The sequence below is a fragment of the Gavialis gangeticus genome, unplaced genomic scaffold (genome assembly GCF_001723915.1).
Source record: "Gavialis gangeticus isolate Ggan-Ray unplaced genomic scaffold, GavGan_comp1, whole genome shotgun sequence".
NCBI classification, from domain to species: Eukaryota; Metazoa; Chordata; order Crocodylia; family Gavialidae; genus Gavialis; species Gavialis gangeticus.
This window is the reverse complement of record NW_017729024.1, coordinates 116,806,012-116,823,822: the sequence shown is the minus strand read 5'-3', so window position 1 is coordinate 116,823,822 and position 17,811 is coordinate 116,806,012. Positions and strand designations below refer to the sequence as shown.

The window sequence follows — 17,811 nt, the reverse complement described above, 5'->3', positions numbered from 1 at the left end:
GGGGGGGGGGGGGGCGTGCACTAGAGCAGCCCTCCCTTCCTTTTCACAATGCTGAGTTGAAGGGGGCATGGCCAGGCCCCATCAGGATGCTCTGATTAGGAAGGGGTCCCCCCCACCCTTGCCAGTCAGCAAGCGAGCCAGCAGGGATTTACACAGCATTTACTTACACATCAGGGAGTTACACAGGAAGCATTTATTAGCCCATCAGCAAAACAAAAGGATCTTTCATTAGTTCAAGCTCTTCTTAAACATCTTTTTCCAAGGAGGGACATTACCAGCTACCTGTTGATTAGCTCCAAATAGCCCTAAGCCAACACTGCCCTGTGTGGCTTTGTCCCATCTTCCACAGCATGGACCGGACTGTAGCCAGCATGTGGTATGCTAGCTAATGTTGAAAGGTGTCTGTGTAAGGCAGAGGGGAGGGGGGAATTGCTGCTTGAGCAGGGAGTGGTGAGGGGAAGGGCAGGGGGAAAAGGAGGAAGCCAGGCAGATGCCCTGTACCTGCAGTCTCTGCTGGAGCTGCAGTCAGGGAGCAGAGGGGAGGGGCCAGCCCTGCTGGGCTGGAGCAGAGAGCAGAAGCCTGCCCAGCATTGCAGTGTCTGGGATGCTGAAAGATCCTGAGTTAACTTAAACCAGGAAGGGGTCTGGGACAGACATAAACTGCTTTGAACAAATCAGTTAAGGCTGATGCTACATTCAACCGGGTTTATCTCAAGCCAGTTTCAGCCATTTTGAAACTGGTTTATGTGCACTGAACATCTGTTCTATTACATGTTTAAACCAGTTTCTGATCACTTAAACCGGTCCATATGTAATGTCTGTCCCTAGCCCTAAAGTCTGACAAAGTCAATAGGAATCTTTCCCCTGATTTGAATTTGTTTTTAATCAGGTCTTCTGCCTGCAATACCCTTGTGTGATTTGAAACAAAATATGCTAAAACAAACAAAAAAAAGGTTTTTTTCTAAATGTACTAATGGTTTCTCCATATTTGCCCTCATCTTATTCATCTTATTGCAATAAATCAAGTTACAAGTGACAGCCCCTCTTTGAAAAAAAAAAATCCTGGCAACTTTTCAGCCTCTTGATTTACTTTCCCTGAAAGTCATTTTGTTGCAGGTATAATGAAGAGGATTCCCCAGATAGTCTTCCTCCTTATTGCTACAGTCATAACCAAATAAATCTGTGCATGAATGCCAAGACAGAGGTTGCATAGACATATTTGTTTATCTTTTGAGTAGAGAAGATAATGCCATTTAAGACGAGATGATATATTTTATTTAAATAAATTTTAGAGCAAGCCTGATGAAAACATGACAGTGTGACAGTGATGAACACTGGAATCTATAGGAGCCAAATTTGTTTTCTGAGCGTGGTCCTTGGCTGGACACACTACAGATTTCAGCTTGTGAAAAAGAAAGCATCCCTTACCCCTGCCAGTCAATTCAAAGAATACTACCACAAACTTCACAGAATGTTTCACCTAGTCTCCCTACAGCAGAGAATGGTCCTTTATGGAAAATGTGAGCAAAAATGGGAAACAAAATATGGCTTTAACAAACCAAGAAAAATTCAATGGACCTCTCCTTGTCACAAAAAGGCCTTTTCCATTACTGTCACTAGAGATGGAAGGATGAAGGATACTTCATCTTAATACATGGAAGGTTAAACTAATTGTTGGTAAAGAGATTTGTGAGGCCTAAACACTTGGCATTCTGCCTTTTACTATCTCTCTTTAATTACTGTTTAAAATAATTCATTTAAGTACAATTGGTAATGCTTCTTTAAATGTGGTCTAAGACAAGAATAGCAGGAGTATTGTGAGTCAGGATTCAGGTGCATTGGCAGAGCTTACACAGCACCTGGCTCTAATCAGTGCCATTAGTTTGAATTTGTCTAAAAAGCTTATTGAAATGCTTCCACTTGAAAATCTACCATCATTATTCTGTTTTGTTGTTGCTGCATGCATTTACTAATGCTGTGCTTCACAAGACGCTTTTGAAATAGAAATGTAGCAAAATGCTACTATTACAAGCAACATTTTATTTCCTAGCAGGCCCTTTGTAGTAGTTTTATAGTAAATCATTCTAATGGAATAATTTAAGTCAGTGAAATTTTGCACAAGATGATTTATCTGTTTGTAAGTGAAGATGAGGGAATTCCATTTGCTATTGAACTAGTGAGTGGTGACTTTATTAATGCGTCTTTGCAACAAAGATTAATGGAACAGCAGTAAGTCAGCTGCAGCACTTGATGTCAGTTTACAGCAGGCATAGCAATACCTGAAATAATATATATCATAATAAGATCTAATGCCATGCATAAACCCTGCATTATTCATAAAAACCTTTTTTTGGTAGGCTGCTTTAATCCTAGTTGTTTGATTCTCTTAATACAGAAGCACAAATACATTTTTTTCTTTTTGGTGCATCCATTAATATCTATCACTCAGTCTCAGAAATGCCATATCCCCATCCCTAAAAATCCTAATATTTTACTATTAAAAATCAGTTTGCTTAATGAAATTTACTGAGAGTCGAGTTATTTTAGTACCTGTTTTTTGTTTAGTATGTATTTTATGTACTTGTTTAACTGCTGTACAATGAAGCCCGACAGAACAGGACAATTGCAAAAATGTAGCATATTTTATAAACCCATACCTGTTAAATAAATAAAGTGAATATGTGAGTTAATGTTTAATTTCTGAAAAAATCTTTTTCCAGATGCATGTGAAAAAGTGTTTCCACTTCCTCCATGATGTAATCCACAGGGTTTGTGGGGGGGGGGGTTCTTTTTACTTTCAAGATGAGTGCATATAGCTTTAAAAATGAATTTAATTTTGCTGTCACTTCAGTACTTTAATGTCAAACACGTCCTACATTTCAACAAACCTTCCTGTCAGCCTAATGGTGTACTTGATGAGACATTAGTGTTCTCAGAAACCACTAGCCTGAAAAGCTGTGGGTTGATCTACTGTATGAACACCTTCTTCTAGAAACTGACTTGGCTTTATTATTCTTTGCTATATATCTTATATGTCCATTTTTTGCAGTAATAATTAAACAGGATTATATCAGGTTACTAATGCCACTAAGCTCCATTTCATCCTAAATCAAATAACCACAAACATAAAAAGTCAGATGATGAACTAGTTGAAAACTTATTCTTAGAGGGATAATTATTAAGGTTTTTTTTTAAACAAACTGTTCTATGAACAGTTTTACAAAAGAGTTCTTAAGAAAACAATCGCTGGAAGAACACTTCAAACTGTACACTGTTCATGTTTGGCAACCATAAAAAATATTTTTATATTAAAATAGCATGGGGATAATTTACTGTATATATATATGCACATATAAATAAATAGAAGGATCAATTGCTTGTATTTAAGGTGCAGAGTGAATTGAAGTCATAGGTAACTAGTAAAGTTTTGCAGAAATAAAGGGGAAAGTTATAGGTGTATTATCCACCATAAATTTTGAAAAGCTCATTCATATAGTAAGATAGTATACACATATTGCAACAACATTTGGCTTCAATGAAGACAACAGTTTTATGACAGTGGATTATGGAAGCTTGTATAATCTTAAACCGTGATACTGTACAAATGGGACTCTGAATCAACACAAGGGGCTATGTGTTTGCATGAGGATTAGTCACAGGAATAAGGGGTTGCAGTTTAGGGACTTCTGTCATAACATGGGAGCTTTCTGCATCTTAAGCCATCTTTAATTATTACATTCCTCAATTAAAAATAAATGAATGCTTCATTCACTTAACAGATGAAGTAACTATACAACTGAAACCTTCAACTGTAATTTTGCTTAAACAGAACACCTCATATTCAAGTAGTCACTAAACAAATGCTACCTTTTTTATTTATTTACACACAGATAATTTTTGTGTAAAATAATTATTGTGTAAAATGTCAAAACAACAGCAAAAATGACGGAAAACCTCTACTTATCTACAGAACAGGTACAGAATAGAAATCAGTTGTCCACCCATTTAATTCTCTGACTCTCTGCTGAGAGCATCAAGAGTGCCAATCAGTGAAAGTCAAAACAGAGGGGTTTTTCACTGATATGGTCCTCCAAAGGCTGGATCAAAATTCCTTTCCCTTTCTCCCACTATTGCACACAGTATTTCATGGTTGTTTGGAGACCTAATGGTTCAGTCTTAAAGTAAAACAGATTCTAACTGGTGACTTAGACCCAGCCATACTTTCAGGAAGGAGGTTTTATTGGTGATTTCCTCCCCTAACTCTACCCCTGTTTTTTCCTCCACACAGTTACTCAATCCAGTTTATATGCTGAAATGCTTTTCACAATGCACAGCACCACCTTGGGATCACTGTCCAGAACAGGGGTGGTCAACCCTGCCCATGAGCCACATCTGGTACATGTTGAGAAATTTGGTGTTGGAAGAGTAGTGGCAAATAATGCTGCCACCTCCCCCCCACTGCCAAATTCCCACACCCCAGGCAGCCAGATCAGTGCTGGGCCAAACCCCTGACCATGCAGCCAGACTGGGGCCAGGCCACACCCTGTCACCTCATGTGGCTAGACCAGGGCTTGGCTGCCTCCTGCCCCACCTTCATGCAGCTGGATCAAGCCATGCTGCACCCACATCATGTGCCAGACTGGGCTCACTGGCAGAATCTGGCCCATGGAATGACCGGGCACTGCCCATCTTGCCCATGGGCAGTAAATTTGAGCACCACTACTCTAGAACAAATGAGGAGATCCTCAAACAACAATAAATTAAAATACACTGGAAAAAAATAGAAATTTAACATTGATCATTTTTCCCCCCCGCTCAGAATAGCTTAATTTATCTTCTGTTAAGAGCAGGGATAGATACTTATTTTCTACAATGCCTACACGACTATAAACAATTATCAGATACTCCTATGGGACCACCCAGCCTGGGATCAGCTTTTCATGCTGAAATTAGTCATTGAGCTCTTGTCTGAAAAAATTTAACAGGTGTACATTCTTGGCTAAAATGTTTTAGTAAGAAGTCCTTCATGCTAAAAAGGACTCATTTCTTTGCATGGTATCATTTCTCCTTCTACTCTTAGAACACTCAGTTCACAACTGCCAGACAGCTATTTACAAACAGTCACATACTACAAAAGTTTATTTTTATAAAATAGAAATGAATGTGGAACATTAACTGTCTGACAGACTTCAAGCCAATATTTCTCTTTTATATCTGTCTCTTTTGTATTTATTTATTCTGTAAACATTAGACAGCAATATTTTATTGCCAGTGATAACATTTCAAAGTTGAAAATATACTGCATGAACAGACATAAGAGAATAAAACTCAACTGGTTAATTTTACAATGACAAAAGAAAGCAACTGAAATGTGGTTGGATAAATAAGGTGAGGGTGAGGGAGACAAAGAGACAGAGTGCAAACATTTTTTTTTTAAATCTTTATAAAGATTTATAAAGATATAGACATGCAATATTTGGAACAGATACTAAAAAAAGCATTACTTGCACAAAAAAAAGAGATAATTGGTAGAAAGCTATTAATTAGACCATCCATGAATGTTACTCATTCTATTTATTGACCCATTCTATTTATACTATAAACGATTACACATATTAATTTAGACCTTAATGTTTTTATCCATAAAATATTAATACATAATTAGGAAATCAATAAGGTTGCATGGATGCATCTGAAAGTAAGACTTGACCCTGAATACATCATCTAGCTTGCAGTCTTACACAGTATTCTGATATACTACTGATCCAAGTATTAACAATTTCACAAGAAACAGAACTCCTAAACTATTAGCAGTAGTTATACCTTGAGTCCCTTTGTTAGAAGAAGACTGAGAATACATGGAGATTTAAAACTTAGCCACAAGAAAAGGATTGTGTCCTATTCAACTTTATGCTTTTGTTTCTTGCCATGGCTATGCATTTCATTTTCTTTCTCTTGTATAAAGGGCAATAATTCATTAAGCATTTCAAATTATACTATGTGGATGAACAATGTTCTATTTGCCCTACACATATCTGCATGAACAATACATTTTTTCAAAATAGTTTATAATGTTTTATCTGTTTATTTCTAGCATTCTGCTACTTTAAATGCCATTTCAAGTATCCTGCACTCACTACTATAATTGCTGGTAAGTCATCTGTACATTGGCCACCTTTCCTTTTGTTTCACTCTTTCATAAAATCCTTTTGTGCAACTGTCAAGCAGCTGTGCTTTGTTCTTTAATGTTCCTAGCATGGCTCCCCAGCAGAGACCACTTTATAACGTAATCTGCAAAGTACCATTTTCACAGCAGGGACAACAGTGTTCATCTTCAAAAAAGAGGCATTAATAAAACGGGACTATAATGAACATTCTAATTCTGGTCACAAGGTATTACACAGTTTGTTGTATACTCACTAAAAATTGAAATTTTTTTTCCTATGACTCTTCGAACTTTTCTTAACAGGTTATGTGTTTGGAATAGACAACTGCCCTCCAGATATATGCAGGCATCACAAACCCATGTGCTCTTTCCCCATACACACAACTTTTAACTATGCCTCTCACCGGTTAGTGACACAACTGACTAAAAACACTATCCACACAGAAAATGGTTAGTAATTTGGTAAAGGCCAATCAATATGCTATTTCCCAGTTAGCTTTCTATACTGGCATACAGTAAGTTTCTTTTAACCAGTTAGACATTTAACTTGCTAGTGGCTAACCAGTATAAGAAGTAAATCTAGTCCTCTATGCTCAATTAGCTCTATGCAGGTAAACATCCCATTGCATATGTTCAACACAATAAGAGTACTCTATTTGTCTGACTTCCAGGGATTTGAGTACTACAGGGTCTTCCTGGATGTATCGCACAGATGAGGCAGCACATCTTGCCCATCACAAAATCTAATTTTCATTGCCCTTGAACTACTCACTGAAGAAAAAAGCACAAGCGCACTCTGAATGCATATTCCCCCCCCCCTTTTTTTTTTACTAACAGAAAAATGTTCTGCGCTTTTTACATTCTAATAAAAATCATGCTCCTTAATTGTATTTGTCTGAATGTATCAATGGCCAGAGATACATTGTTAAATAAATATTTCAGTTTTTATTATATATGGCAATGATTGCTTGACATCAGATCAATCAGTTTTTAAAATGCACCATAGTAAGTGGTATGTGACAAAGGCACATCAACATACAGATTTTGTTCCTCTTTGTTCTCCCCTCCCTGAGCATCACTCTGAGCAAAAATATTGGCAAGAATTTCCTTCTCTCAATTTGATTAGCAATATGAGTCACAAGGCTCACTGCTGAATGAGGAAAATGAGCAGCATTTACACTCAGCTTCTCATGTTGCTACAATTCCTCACCTTTGCTTCACAGTGAGAGAGAAGAGAACAAACAGCAACAACTGGAAGCATGTACTTCAGGTCTGTGCTACTTTGCTTTAGCATGCTTCTCCATTTTCCTTACAGTGTCATAAAGCTGCAGACTCAATTACCATATTAGCACAATTAGGATGATAACTGAAAAGGCATTTGTTAAAAATATTATAGTCTGAGTATAGACTAAGCTAAGGCATCAGCTAAGACAGCAAAGGGTAGGCCTGGCCCTAAAAAACACTGCTTTTGCAGAAATACCACTAGTGTCTATGCTGTAGAGGAATCTTCTCACCTGTCCATACCTGCACGATCTATACTTCTGCATCATGAAACCTGCCAGGATCAGGCCCTGGGGCACCCTCTCCTACTCCTCCCAATCACCTGTGTTCCAGGCTAATACCCTGAATGTTGCGCTATGTTTGTTCTATGTCCCCAGTACACCACACATCCACTTACAAGAAATCAAAGTGTTTGTGGGTGCATCTACACAAGACACATTATTCGATATTAAAGCAAATTACTGTGCAGTAAGCATCACTGTCTACATGTGCAGACACTTACCACACAGTAATTTGCTCTAATCATAAGTAACTTTGCTCTCTGTAAATACAAATAGCAAATTTACTCACGATTACTTACTGCACAGTAGCACCCATGTATACAGCCAACTGGGAGCAAATGTGCTCTCAGTCAGCTGGGCAGCAAGGGGCGGGAGATTGTCCCTGCCTGGGCTCCGGTGATGGAGCCTGCCCTGGCAGCAGGCAGTTCCTAGGGGCAGGGAGCAGTCTCCACGAGGAGACAGCTGTCTCCTGGCCCTGGGCCCCCTGCCAGGCCCTGGGCTGGCACCCAAGGGGAGCCTAGAGTTCCCCTGGCTGCTGGAGGGGGGCAGTGCAGGGCCAGCAGGGGCAGAAGCAGACTGCCACCACAAGCAGCAAATCTGCTCCCACTTCCTTACATGTGTAGACACCTGCCTGTGGTGGGTTTACTCCAGAGAAAATTACTCTAAAGTAAAGCCACCCCAAAGCATTTGCAGGTGTAGATGCACATGTGGATACACCCACAGGGCACAAGCATGTACGCTTGCAGCAGCTCCAATAGAAATGGGGTAAATTTGAACCAGGACTTTTTGCCTCAGCACACGTGCCTGGACATGCACTTTGGTGTGGTGCAAGTTGTGCCACTTGGGGCAAAATAACCATGTCTGGCTCCCCCTGGATCTGCAGCCAGGGGGAGCTAATGCCTGGCCCCATCAGTACAAAAAGCTGCCATGGCAAGTAGCTCAGGTCTACTCACTCTCAGAAACTTCTGGGACCTGGCCTGGTTAGTACCTGGGGACACTACCCCTTGTGTCAGCCGGACTGCTGAAGCAGCCCTGAGAGTTCCCAGCAGTCTGGTGGTGGGGGCTGGTGCATGGCTGTGACCTGCTGCGCACCTGCCAGACCCAGATGGGGACTGCACAGCCTTTGTGCAGCACTACTGCCATGTGTGCCCCCTGCCCAGCCATCTGAGCAGGTATCTCCTGGAAGATGTTCCCAGTGTGGTGGCCTGCTTTGACCTGTCAAAGCATGTCCTCCTGGCACCAACTGGCCAGAAAATCAGCCCCCTCCAGCTGGGTCCTCTGCTGGCTGTGTAGTCCTCATCTGGGCCCAGCAGGACCCCTGGATATCCAGGAGTCTAATTTTGCTGCCATGCTGCAATTTGCAACGTAGGGAACATAAAAGTTCCTGCATGTGCCTCTTGCATCATCTCAAAGGGCTTTGAGATGTTGTAAGAGGCACATGCATGCTCATCTGGACATGCCCTGTGGGTCTCAACTCTGCTGTAGCTATTTCATGCTAATTAGAAACACTGGAACATCCTTATTCTTTCTGCCATTACAAGTCTCTTCCACCTCATGGATCAGTGTGTTTAAAGGCCTCCTCCCAGCTGTAGCTTACAACTTTATTGTGTCTTAATTCAGTCCTGGGCTCAGAACAGCTCATTATCTCACTTTACCCTAAAACAAAAGCTGTAAGTATTCTGAATATGGATTATAGTCTCTCTCACTCTCTCTCTTTTACTTTCCATTAGATTTTTTAAATTGGTATTTCTTTTCTCCCTCATGTGCATGCGCTTGTTTGTTAACGTTTGGTTGTTCATAAGTGGCGAGTTGATGGCATGAATTATTTTTGAAGTAGCATTGAACCATTTAAGTTAGAAAGAAACACACAGCAAAGCCTGCATCTTTTTTTTACTATAAACAGATCAAATTGCAGATGGGGGTAGGGAACCAACAAATCATAATTTAGAACCAGGCAGTTTTGACACTGGGGCCAGTCTTGCACCATTTATGTTTTCATTGACTTTAAAGGGAAGAAAAACAAACTCAGTTTCTCTCTACCACAATGTAAGGAGGAAAAAAGAGCTGATTTAAAACTACATCTTTAAAAACACATGCAAACACATTTCAGTGAAAAGACCCAAGAGTCCTGTAAATATATTTCACTAGTTAATGTATTCTATCCGTCAAGAAAACTTTGTGTGCAAAGAACACATTTTCCTTCTGAATTTTCCCACTGGCTTTTGATTCCTTTTTAAGAAACTGAATTTTTAAATATAATACTTCTTTGTGTTTTGAAGTTCAGTTTTAATATGAAGATAATAAATGAACTTATAAAAGAAATCTAAATAAAATGTGATGCATCATTTATAACAATGGAAGGGACTACTTTGGAGGGGCTTAAAAAGGGGAATTAAAACAAATGCATCAACTATTAAAACATAAAGCAAATGATAAGCCTTCCCATTTGAGTTGACTGTAGCTTGGAATCATTTTTCAATTGTGCCAGAAGCAATAATGCTAGTACTAGAGATAACATTTTTAAAGGTTTGGTTTTTTTTCATCCTTTCAGGTTGGATCATCTTTCAAATGCTCTATATTATATGATGTTTTCACCATCAACACACACACAATCAACCTTCTTGCAATAAGTTTACATGGTAACTATCATTTATTAGGGGCTACTGTTGAAAGATGCTCATTCCAAAACAAAGAGTGAGTACTACATTATGGGAGGGACTGGCATGAAAATCTTGCACTCTGTCTCCATAAGGACTGTAGAATAATTTGGACATGATTTAAAAAGTAGATTTTTTCTTTTATGAGCCTCAGCAACTATGCTAGTTTAAGAAAAAAAATGTAGAACAAGAGGACAGACTTGTCTGAGGTTGAAGAAAAGCCTGTCTGTGCCCAATACCTTGAAGAAAGTGTAAATGTAGCCCATTCTTATGTTAATACTGGTTCTGTAGTTTTGCCAAGGTCAGTGCTAGCCTGGGTAACTTTTGGTATAGAAGCTGGTCATGCAAATAAAAGCTGCCCAGAGCAGCACTAACATGCAAATCAGCTGCATTCATGAAATATTTTATGTTTGTCATTCAGGAAGTGATACAGCCTGCTTGCCAGAGGTGAAGCCCTCCCATTTTGACTTCTTCCATTGCTTCCTTTTGTAGTCCAGTTCCTCCCCATCCTTGTTTAGAGACATGATCCATTAGAGGTTCAAAAATCTAACGGAAATTAAAATCCAAATTTCAGACAAGAAAAGTCTTACATTTCAGCCTTAAGAGAACACCATCCACAAAAGAACTTCAAGACATTCTTACTTTGCCTGGCTATAGAAAAAAATACTTCACTGGAATGAGTTTCGACACAAAGAGAGAGAGAGTCATCTCTTGACAAAGACTTACCACGTAAAACAGTGAGTCTAGTGGACACACTTATTTCTCCAACGCTATTGGAAGCAACACATTCATAAATAGCTTCATCTCGTGGAGTCCGAAGAGGCTGTATTCTGAGAACTGATCCGGATCCATCATCAAATTCTATTACCTATTGAAGGAAACAACAGCTGTCACAGGTGTTGTTACAAATGCCTACCTCTCAGTTAATCCTGCGTAGGCAGATGGAACTGTCAGGACCCATAACATCAAAGTCAGTTCCATTTTCCAGATATGCACATTGGTGGCAAACTCAAAAGCCAAATGGTTATGTATCTTGGTCATAAAAGAAGGTATAGGTTAGGTTAAGGGGGCATGTAATATAACACGCAATGACATCCACTGTATGTACATTAGTATAATTTAGAGGTTAAGGTAGCAACAGGATTCAGAAAAACAACCTAACAGGAAGGTGTAAGAAAGCACTGGCATATTTTATACCCTTCCCACTCTACCTTATGTCCTGCATTCACATTTTACTGTTGGTTCCTTCTCCTGTTGCATTCCCACTTCTGACCCCTAGGCACAGAAGTTACATTTTTACTGCACTAATTTACATTGTGGCCATGTGCAACACCTTCATGGGAGATGCATCCACCTATGCCAGTTGTGGATTTGGCCCATGATGTGTAAGAATTATAAGGTGATAATATAATTAAATAAACACTGTCCAGCTTACAGAATAATTGAAATTACTACGGTGCTTAGTGTTTTAATAGTATTATTTGCATATGAAACTTCCTTTTTCCCCACTACAAAACATCTTTAGTCTGAAAGGGAAGGCTGATGTTTCCTCCCTCCTTTTTCTCAGATAGTTGACAGAAGGGACTAGCTCGGATACTCGTGGACTCTGTACCAAACTGTCTACCACAGACAACAGATGCACCCTCTCTAGCTAATGACACAAAAAAGGTAATTCATTTTAATTGATCATCCAGCCATTTGAGACTGTCATTGGTTCTTAGGCAGGGGTAAAATTTGCACCTAACAATGTCATTTGGGGGCAGAAATTATATAATTTTTGCTTCACAGCAATTATAGGCTGCTGCTATTGCAGGTAAGTATGAATGACTATTAGGAACACCACTGCATTGTTCAAGACCAGCGACAAAGAACCATTTAATAACGTATTCATAGCTATCAGGTAATGAAAGTAAGTACCATATTCCAGGACCTTGAAGGTTTAAATTAACACAGACAATTCTTGTTTGGCCAAGGAAGCTGCTGTACCCTCTGCTAGGTGTCTTCAAACTCCACTTAGGCAAAGCCCCCTTTCTCCCCCCAGTATTAAGTCCTTGGATAGGACAGAACCTTTGGATCTCTGAAAATAAGCCTACCAGGCCAGCCTTTCATTGACTGACATTGTAACATTTAAGCCACAGACAACTCATACACATAGTTTTTGAGAAGTATTATAAGCATGAACCCATAGGCCCTTGGTTTGTCTAACAAAATTGATGTTTACACATAAAGATTTGAATATTTATGTTCAAACATCAGTACTTAAAAACAGATATGCAAAGCTGTATCTGCACATACATGTTATGTTCTGGAAATCTGGTGGTTTGATTTCAAACCGCATGTAGAAAAAGCCAGGATGCATCTTTTCACGTAAAATAAAAGGATAAGAAATCAATAGCAAGGTACCTATGAAAAGCAAAGGATTTTCTTTTCTGGTAAAAGATAATAAACAGCTTGGCTTGTATGGGTAGGACACACATTGTACTTTGCTCACTTCTCTCATGATAGATCTTATATAGAGCACTGAACGAGATGCTGTTGAACCAGATGAGGTCCCACAGACTTTCACACTGATGAACACCCTTGAGAATTCTGGCCTAAGACTACACAAAACTTACCTCCCCATGCACACCCCTGCTTTCTGAGACTAAGAGCCTTAGCAACAAGAAAATAACATTTTCTTTCTAAGGGAGAGTACAGTTACAGCATTTATATACTAGCTTTCTTTTTCCCCTCTTTGTAAGGAAAATCTGTTTGTTGATAGGAACCAAAACAGATGTATGGTTGGTGCAACTGATAAATGGACCTCTGTGAAGAGAAGAGGCTATTTAGAGAAGCAGACTGGTCAAATTTTGAGTAGCAGAGCAGGCAAATCTTTGTAGAAAGGGCCTGAACGGTCTCCTTTTAAACTGGTGCTCTACTGAGGTGCATCTTACTTTCTGTTTTATATATATAGCACTGTGGGCATTATTTATGGGCTACAAATGTTACCTTGTGAACAATATGAATAAATGTAGTTTAAGGGGAAAATGAGTATATCTGACAATCAGACTGCAAACAAGGGGTCATCCAAACTGTAAAGAGGAACTCTAAGGGCAGATGCTTACATATTTTATGTCATTTCAACTTGTTTTTCAAATCATTTTGGTTACTTGCATGCCTGCCTTACCATGACTGTATAATGTGCAAGTGTTAGACAAATAATAATAGTTGTCTTATATTCCTTCAGGCTCCTCTGTGGAAGAAAGTTACTATGTGCCTTCTCTCAGTTCTTTTTCTACTACTGCTCTAATTTCCATTTGGAGACTCTATAGCACAAATTAATCTCTTATTTTTGAGCAAAGTGAAGAAAGTTGCTTAAAATGTCAATGTGCTTTGTGCTTTAAATAAGGGAATGCTTTTCACTGCTTTCTAATGAACATCTACAGTACCTGTTAAATGTTTCATAATTCTTTTAAACATGTCCTATCTTTTTTGACTATACCTTCTTGTTCTACAAGCCACTAAAGGAATTTTTAATAACCTTTGTATATCAAATATTTACAGTTCCTTTCAAATATTTTTATGGAGATAAAACATGTTTATCTTTTTGCATATTCTTTCATAAAACGAATGCAGAGGTAAATGCAAAACAGTATATGAAACAAATTAAACATATTCTAAAATTAGTAACAACATTTATATTAAATTAAACCAACAATAATATTTATGCTTTGCTTTGACTTTTTACTTCAATGTAGATTTGTGAAATTATGGGATAGATTGTGTAAATTTTATACTAAATGCCAATTCCCCCATCCTGTTTACCTTCATCTACATAAATGAGAATTATGTATATGAACTTAAAAGTGAAAGCAGCTCTACTTATTGAGGGGAGAGGAAGCATGAGTATACAAATGTTTAGGCATTTTTTTCTTATTTTCCCTACTGAATTACATATCCTTGCAAAAATGGATAACTAGTGGGCAGACTGATAAAGCCTGTGTAATTCTAAAACATAAGCTCATTTCATTGCTTTCAAACATTCTTTTAAGAAAAGCAAACAATTAACCATAGCGAGAAAACTGTAGCCCTCACTAACACAGAAAGATTAATTTAAAAGCTGAAATGTAAGTTACCCACTCAGAACATCATAAGAACCTAACATCCTGTATGTCCATTTTGAAAACTGCATCTTAATACAATTTGGTTTGCTGCTGCATTGCCAGTGGCATAGAATCAATTCTCCTACTACCTTTTTTGTATGCAAGTCCAGATCCTTCATTCATGTCATCTGTGTCACAGCTATATGATGTGAACTAGTAATAATAATTTGCCTTGAAATTATTTGCTTTATGCAAAATACTTATTTTAGCAATAAACCATTAAAAAAAGATGCAGCTGAAATTATACACAATTGGTCCCAGGTTTTGATTTCATCTCCTCTTTACAAGCATCTGAACATTTCTCCAATCCACAGTCAATCCATTTTTGATCTGATAACTCTTTCCTCTCTTTAAAGGAGGAATAGCAACTCTAATTTTTATCTTCAAAACCTCCTTATATTTCTTTAATAGACTCTTTTCATTTAATTTTCCATCATGGGCAGAAAGGCCAGGTACAGACATTACATTTATACCAATATAAGTGATCAGAAGTATACACCCATAACCCAACAGAAGTTCAGCACACATAGACTGGTTTAAAAATGTTGGACCCTAGTCTAAGATAGACCTGGATGGATGTGATATCAGACTTAAGCAATTTAGGTGAGACCAGTCTATTGAACTTCTGTACCAGCTCCATTACTGACTCACATTAGGTTAGGTTGCTGTCCTCCAGCATCCCAGAAGCCTTTGAGACCCCCTGTTAATCCCCACCTTGCCGGGAAACATGCTGAAATTCAGCTCACACTCAGCTGTCTGGCCAAGAACCTAGGCAGCCCCACCCCCAGGCCATCACAGAGATGAGCCAGAAAAGCCTCTGTCCCCAGCCCCACTTCCTGCCTCCAGCCAGCTATCAGGTGCAGTGAAGCAGGGGGAGGGGAGTGTTGGCCACTATGCCCCCCTCCTCCTGTTGTTCCGTTGTGCAGGGACAGACCAAGGGACACAGATGCCAGCACACCCCCTCCTCACCCCCACCTGCTGTGGCTGACAGAACAGTGGGTGGGGGGAGCTCCCCCATGCCTGGCAGCCAATCAGCAGTGGCCTGCCCATTTGGCTGCCCTTAGGAGTCTCCGGCAGCCTGGGAGTTAGCGAGGCATGCTGGGAGGCATGTAAGACCACCCCCAACCTTCCGGACTCAGCCAGTGCAGGCAGCCTGTGTGCCCCACCACCACCACCAAATGGCAAAGTGTGTTCTGTTTGCTCCCAAACTAACCTAGGCTGCTCAGTGTAAACCATGTAACTTAGACTGCTTCTGCCTTGAGCTTATTGAATGTCTGCACCTGGCCTAAGACAAAGCAACCCCATCTAAAAAAACCCTAACCCTAAACTTTTAAAAAGTGAATGGAAATGCTTAAAAAGAGCAACAACAGTGCTCCCTTCAAAGAGCCTGTGATCAACCAGGCTGTAAAGCAGGTGATTTACAAGATTATTTCCACTTACTTATCCCCTGTGGCCATGAGTGTTTGGTTAGTCACTGATAGTAAAGCACTCATCAGGATTAAAAGTGGTGTTAGAATGAATGTTTTTCAGAGGAACAGAACAATGGACCTAATACCTCAAATCTCTGGTTGCTGACTTTCTTTCCCTTTTTGTTCCAGACAATTTTAGGTCTTGGATCTCCTGTAGCTTGGCAGATGAATGACGCGACTCCTCCGGAGACCCCTGTCTGATCAACGGGAGTTCTTGTAAACTTTGGCGGTGCTAAAACAAGAAAAAAAGTAACAAAATAAATCTAAGCAAGAGACATAAAAAACCCATGTCAAGCTGTCAAAATGAAGCAAAGAAAGAAATGTTTTGTTTCCCTAGGAATGGTATGCACCTATAAGAGAAAGCTTTAAAAAAAAAAAAAAACCCTAAAAGGTCAGGATAGTACTTAGAGATTTTACAAGTGAAATTTATATTAAAACAGAAATCTAATAACATCAGAATAGCAAGATCACACATTAATTTTTATCACCATTATAAATAAAAAATCCAATTTGTCTTTGAAAATTGAGCTCATCAATCAAAAAGAATAAGATCATGGTTCATGGTTTGATGCTACTATCAGGGGATGTCATGAAAGCAGGGTTTCCACCTCTTAGCCATTAAAATCAGTGACATTTAGAAGAGTATTTGGAAAGGTTGAGAAGATGTTTGTTCTTCTGGATTAGGAATCCAGACTAGAGATACTAACACATGTCCACATATATATAATTCCTTCTCACTCAAAATTATCCCACAATCAGCAACAGGAACAAGGAAGATAGGAAGGAAGAGAAAGTGCCAGACAGGAAAGATGAAAAGATACAAGAGAACATAGGGAAAAAAATAGAAGGGAAAATAGGGGGAAGGGTGTGTGAAATTTGACTGATGCTTCCTTGTCATTCTATCCAAGAAGGATTCCTTTGTGTAAATGTAATTAAACTTTGACTATAAGACTACTAATTGACCAAAATCTCAGTTATACTGAGGCCCCTGATGTATAACAATAATCTGACCATTAGATAGAGATGCATATGCTGCAAAGTCCATGAGTGCAGTTGCTACATTCTCTGGCACAACTGGATGCTCTTTAGAAATCCATTATATTTGGGGGAGATAATGTGAAGACTGTGAAGTCAACACTCAGAGAACCACAGATTACCAGGGATCTACTATGTTTGTTTTCCTGTATTTGAAGTGGCAGATAAAGTTATCATATAGCAACAATGAACAAAAAAAGGGTAAGAGTGTAACTTTAGAATGCATAAAATTAGCCAACATCATGAGTCTAAGGTTAAGTACAGACATTCAAAAAGCCTGAAGCAGAATTGATCTAATCTACGTGAGTTCCTCCAAGCTGTGTAAACTGGAACTGGAGCGAATGGAGTATATTTTTGCCCTTCAGTGGTGGATGGGGCACAGTGGCCAAGGCCAGAGGGCAGGGGGCACTCCCCCAGGACTCCCAGTGTGCCAAAGATTGCCAAGGGCAGCCAAGCGGGGGACATCCCTGATTGGCTGTCAGGCATGTGCCGCCAAACCCCTGCTGTCACCGAAGACCCTCCCCCACACCCAGTTCTAGGTTTCCAAGAGACCTCCAGATGGGTCACCATAATATGCCTCCTCCCCTCCCTGCTGCTCTCGGTCAGGCTTGCTATGGTGATGTCCTTTGGGGCTCTCCTGGAAGCCTAGGACTGGATGCACAGAAGGGTCCACAATGACAGCTGAGGGGTGTAGACATATACCTGACAGCCAATCAAAGACGGCCCAGCTCTGCAGAAGGAAGAATTGGGCTTCGAGAGTCCTGCTTTCCTTCTATGGAG

General features: G+C 39.5%; 1 protein-coding gene across 1 annotated transcript in view; it reads right to left on the bottom strand.

The window, feature by feature from the left end:
- Positions 1-17,811, bottom strand: part of PTPRD (protein tyrosine phosphatase, receptor type D) — a 1,990,398-nt gene that overhangs the window by 390,143 nt on the left and 1,582,444 nt on the right. The window contains exons 7-8 of the mRNA XM_019517599.1: positions 16,083-16,228; positions 11,112-11,253 (exon numbers count right to left, since the gene is read on the bottom strand). Coding sequence (XP_019373144.1) covers positions 11,112-11,253; positions 16,083-16,228 — 288 coding nt within the window. The remainder of the gene's footprint in view (positions 1-11,111; positions 11,254-16,082; positions 16,229-17,811) is intronic.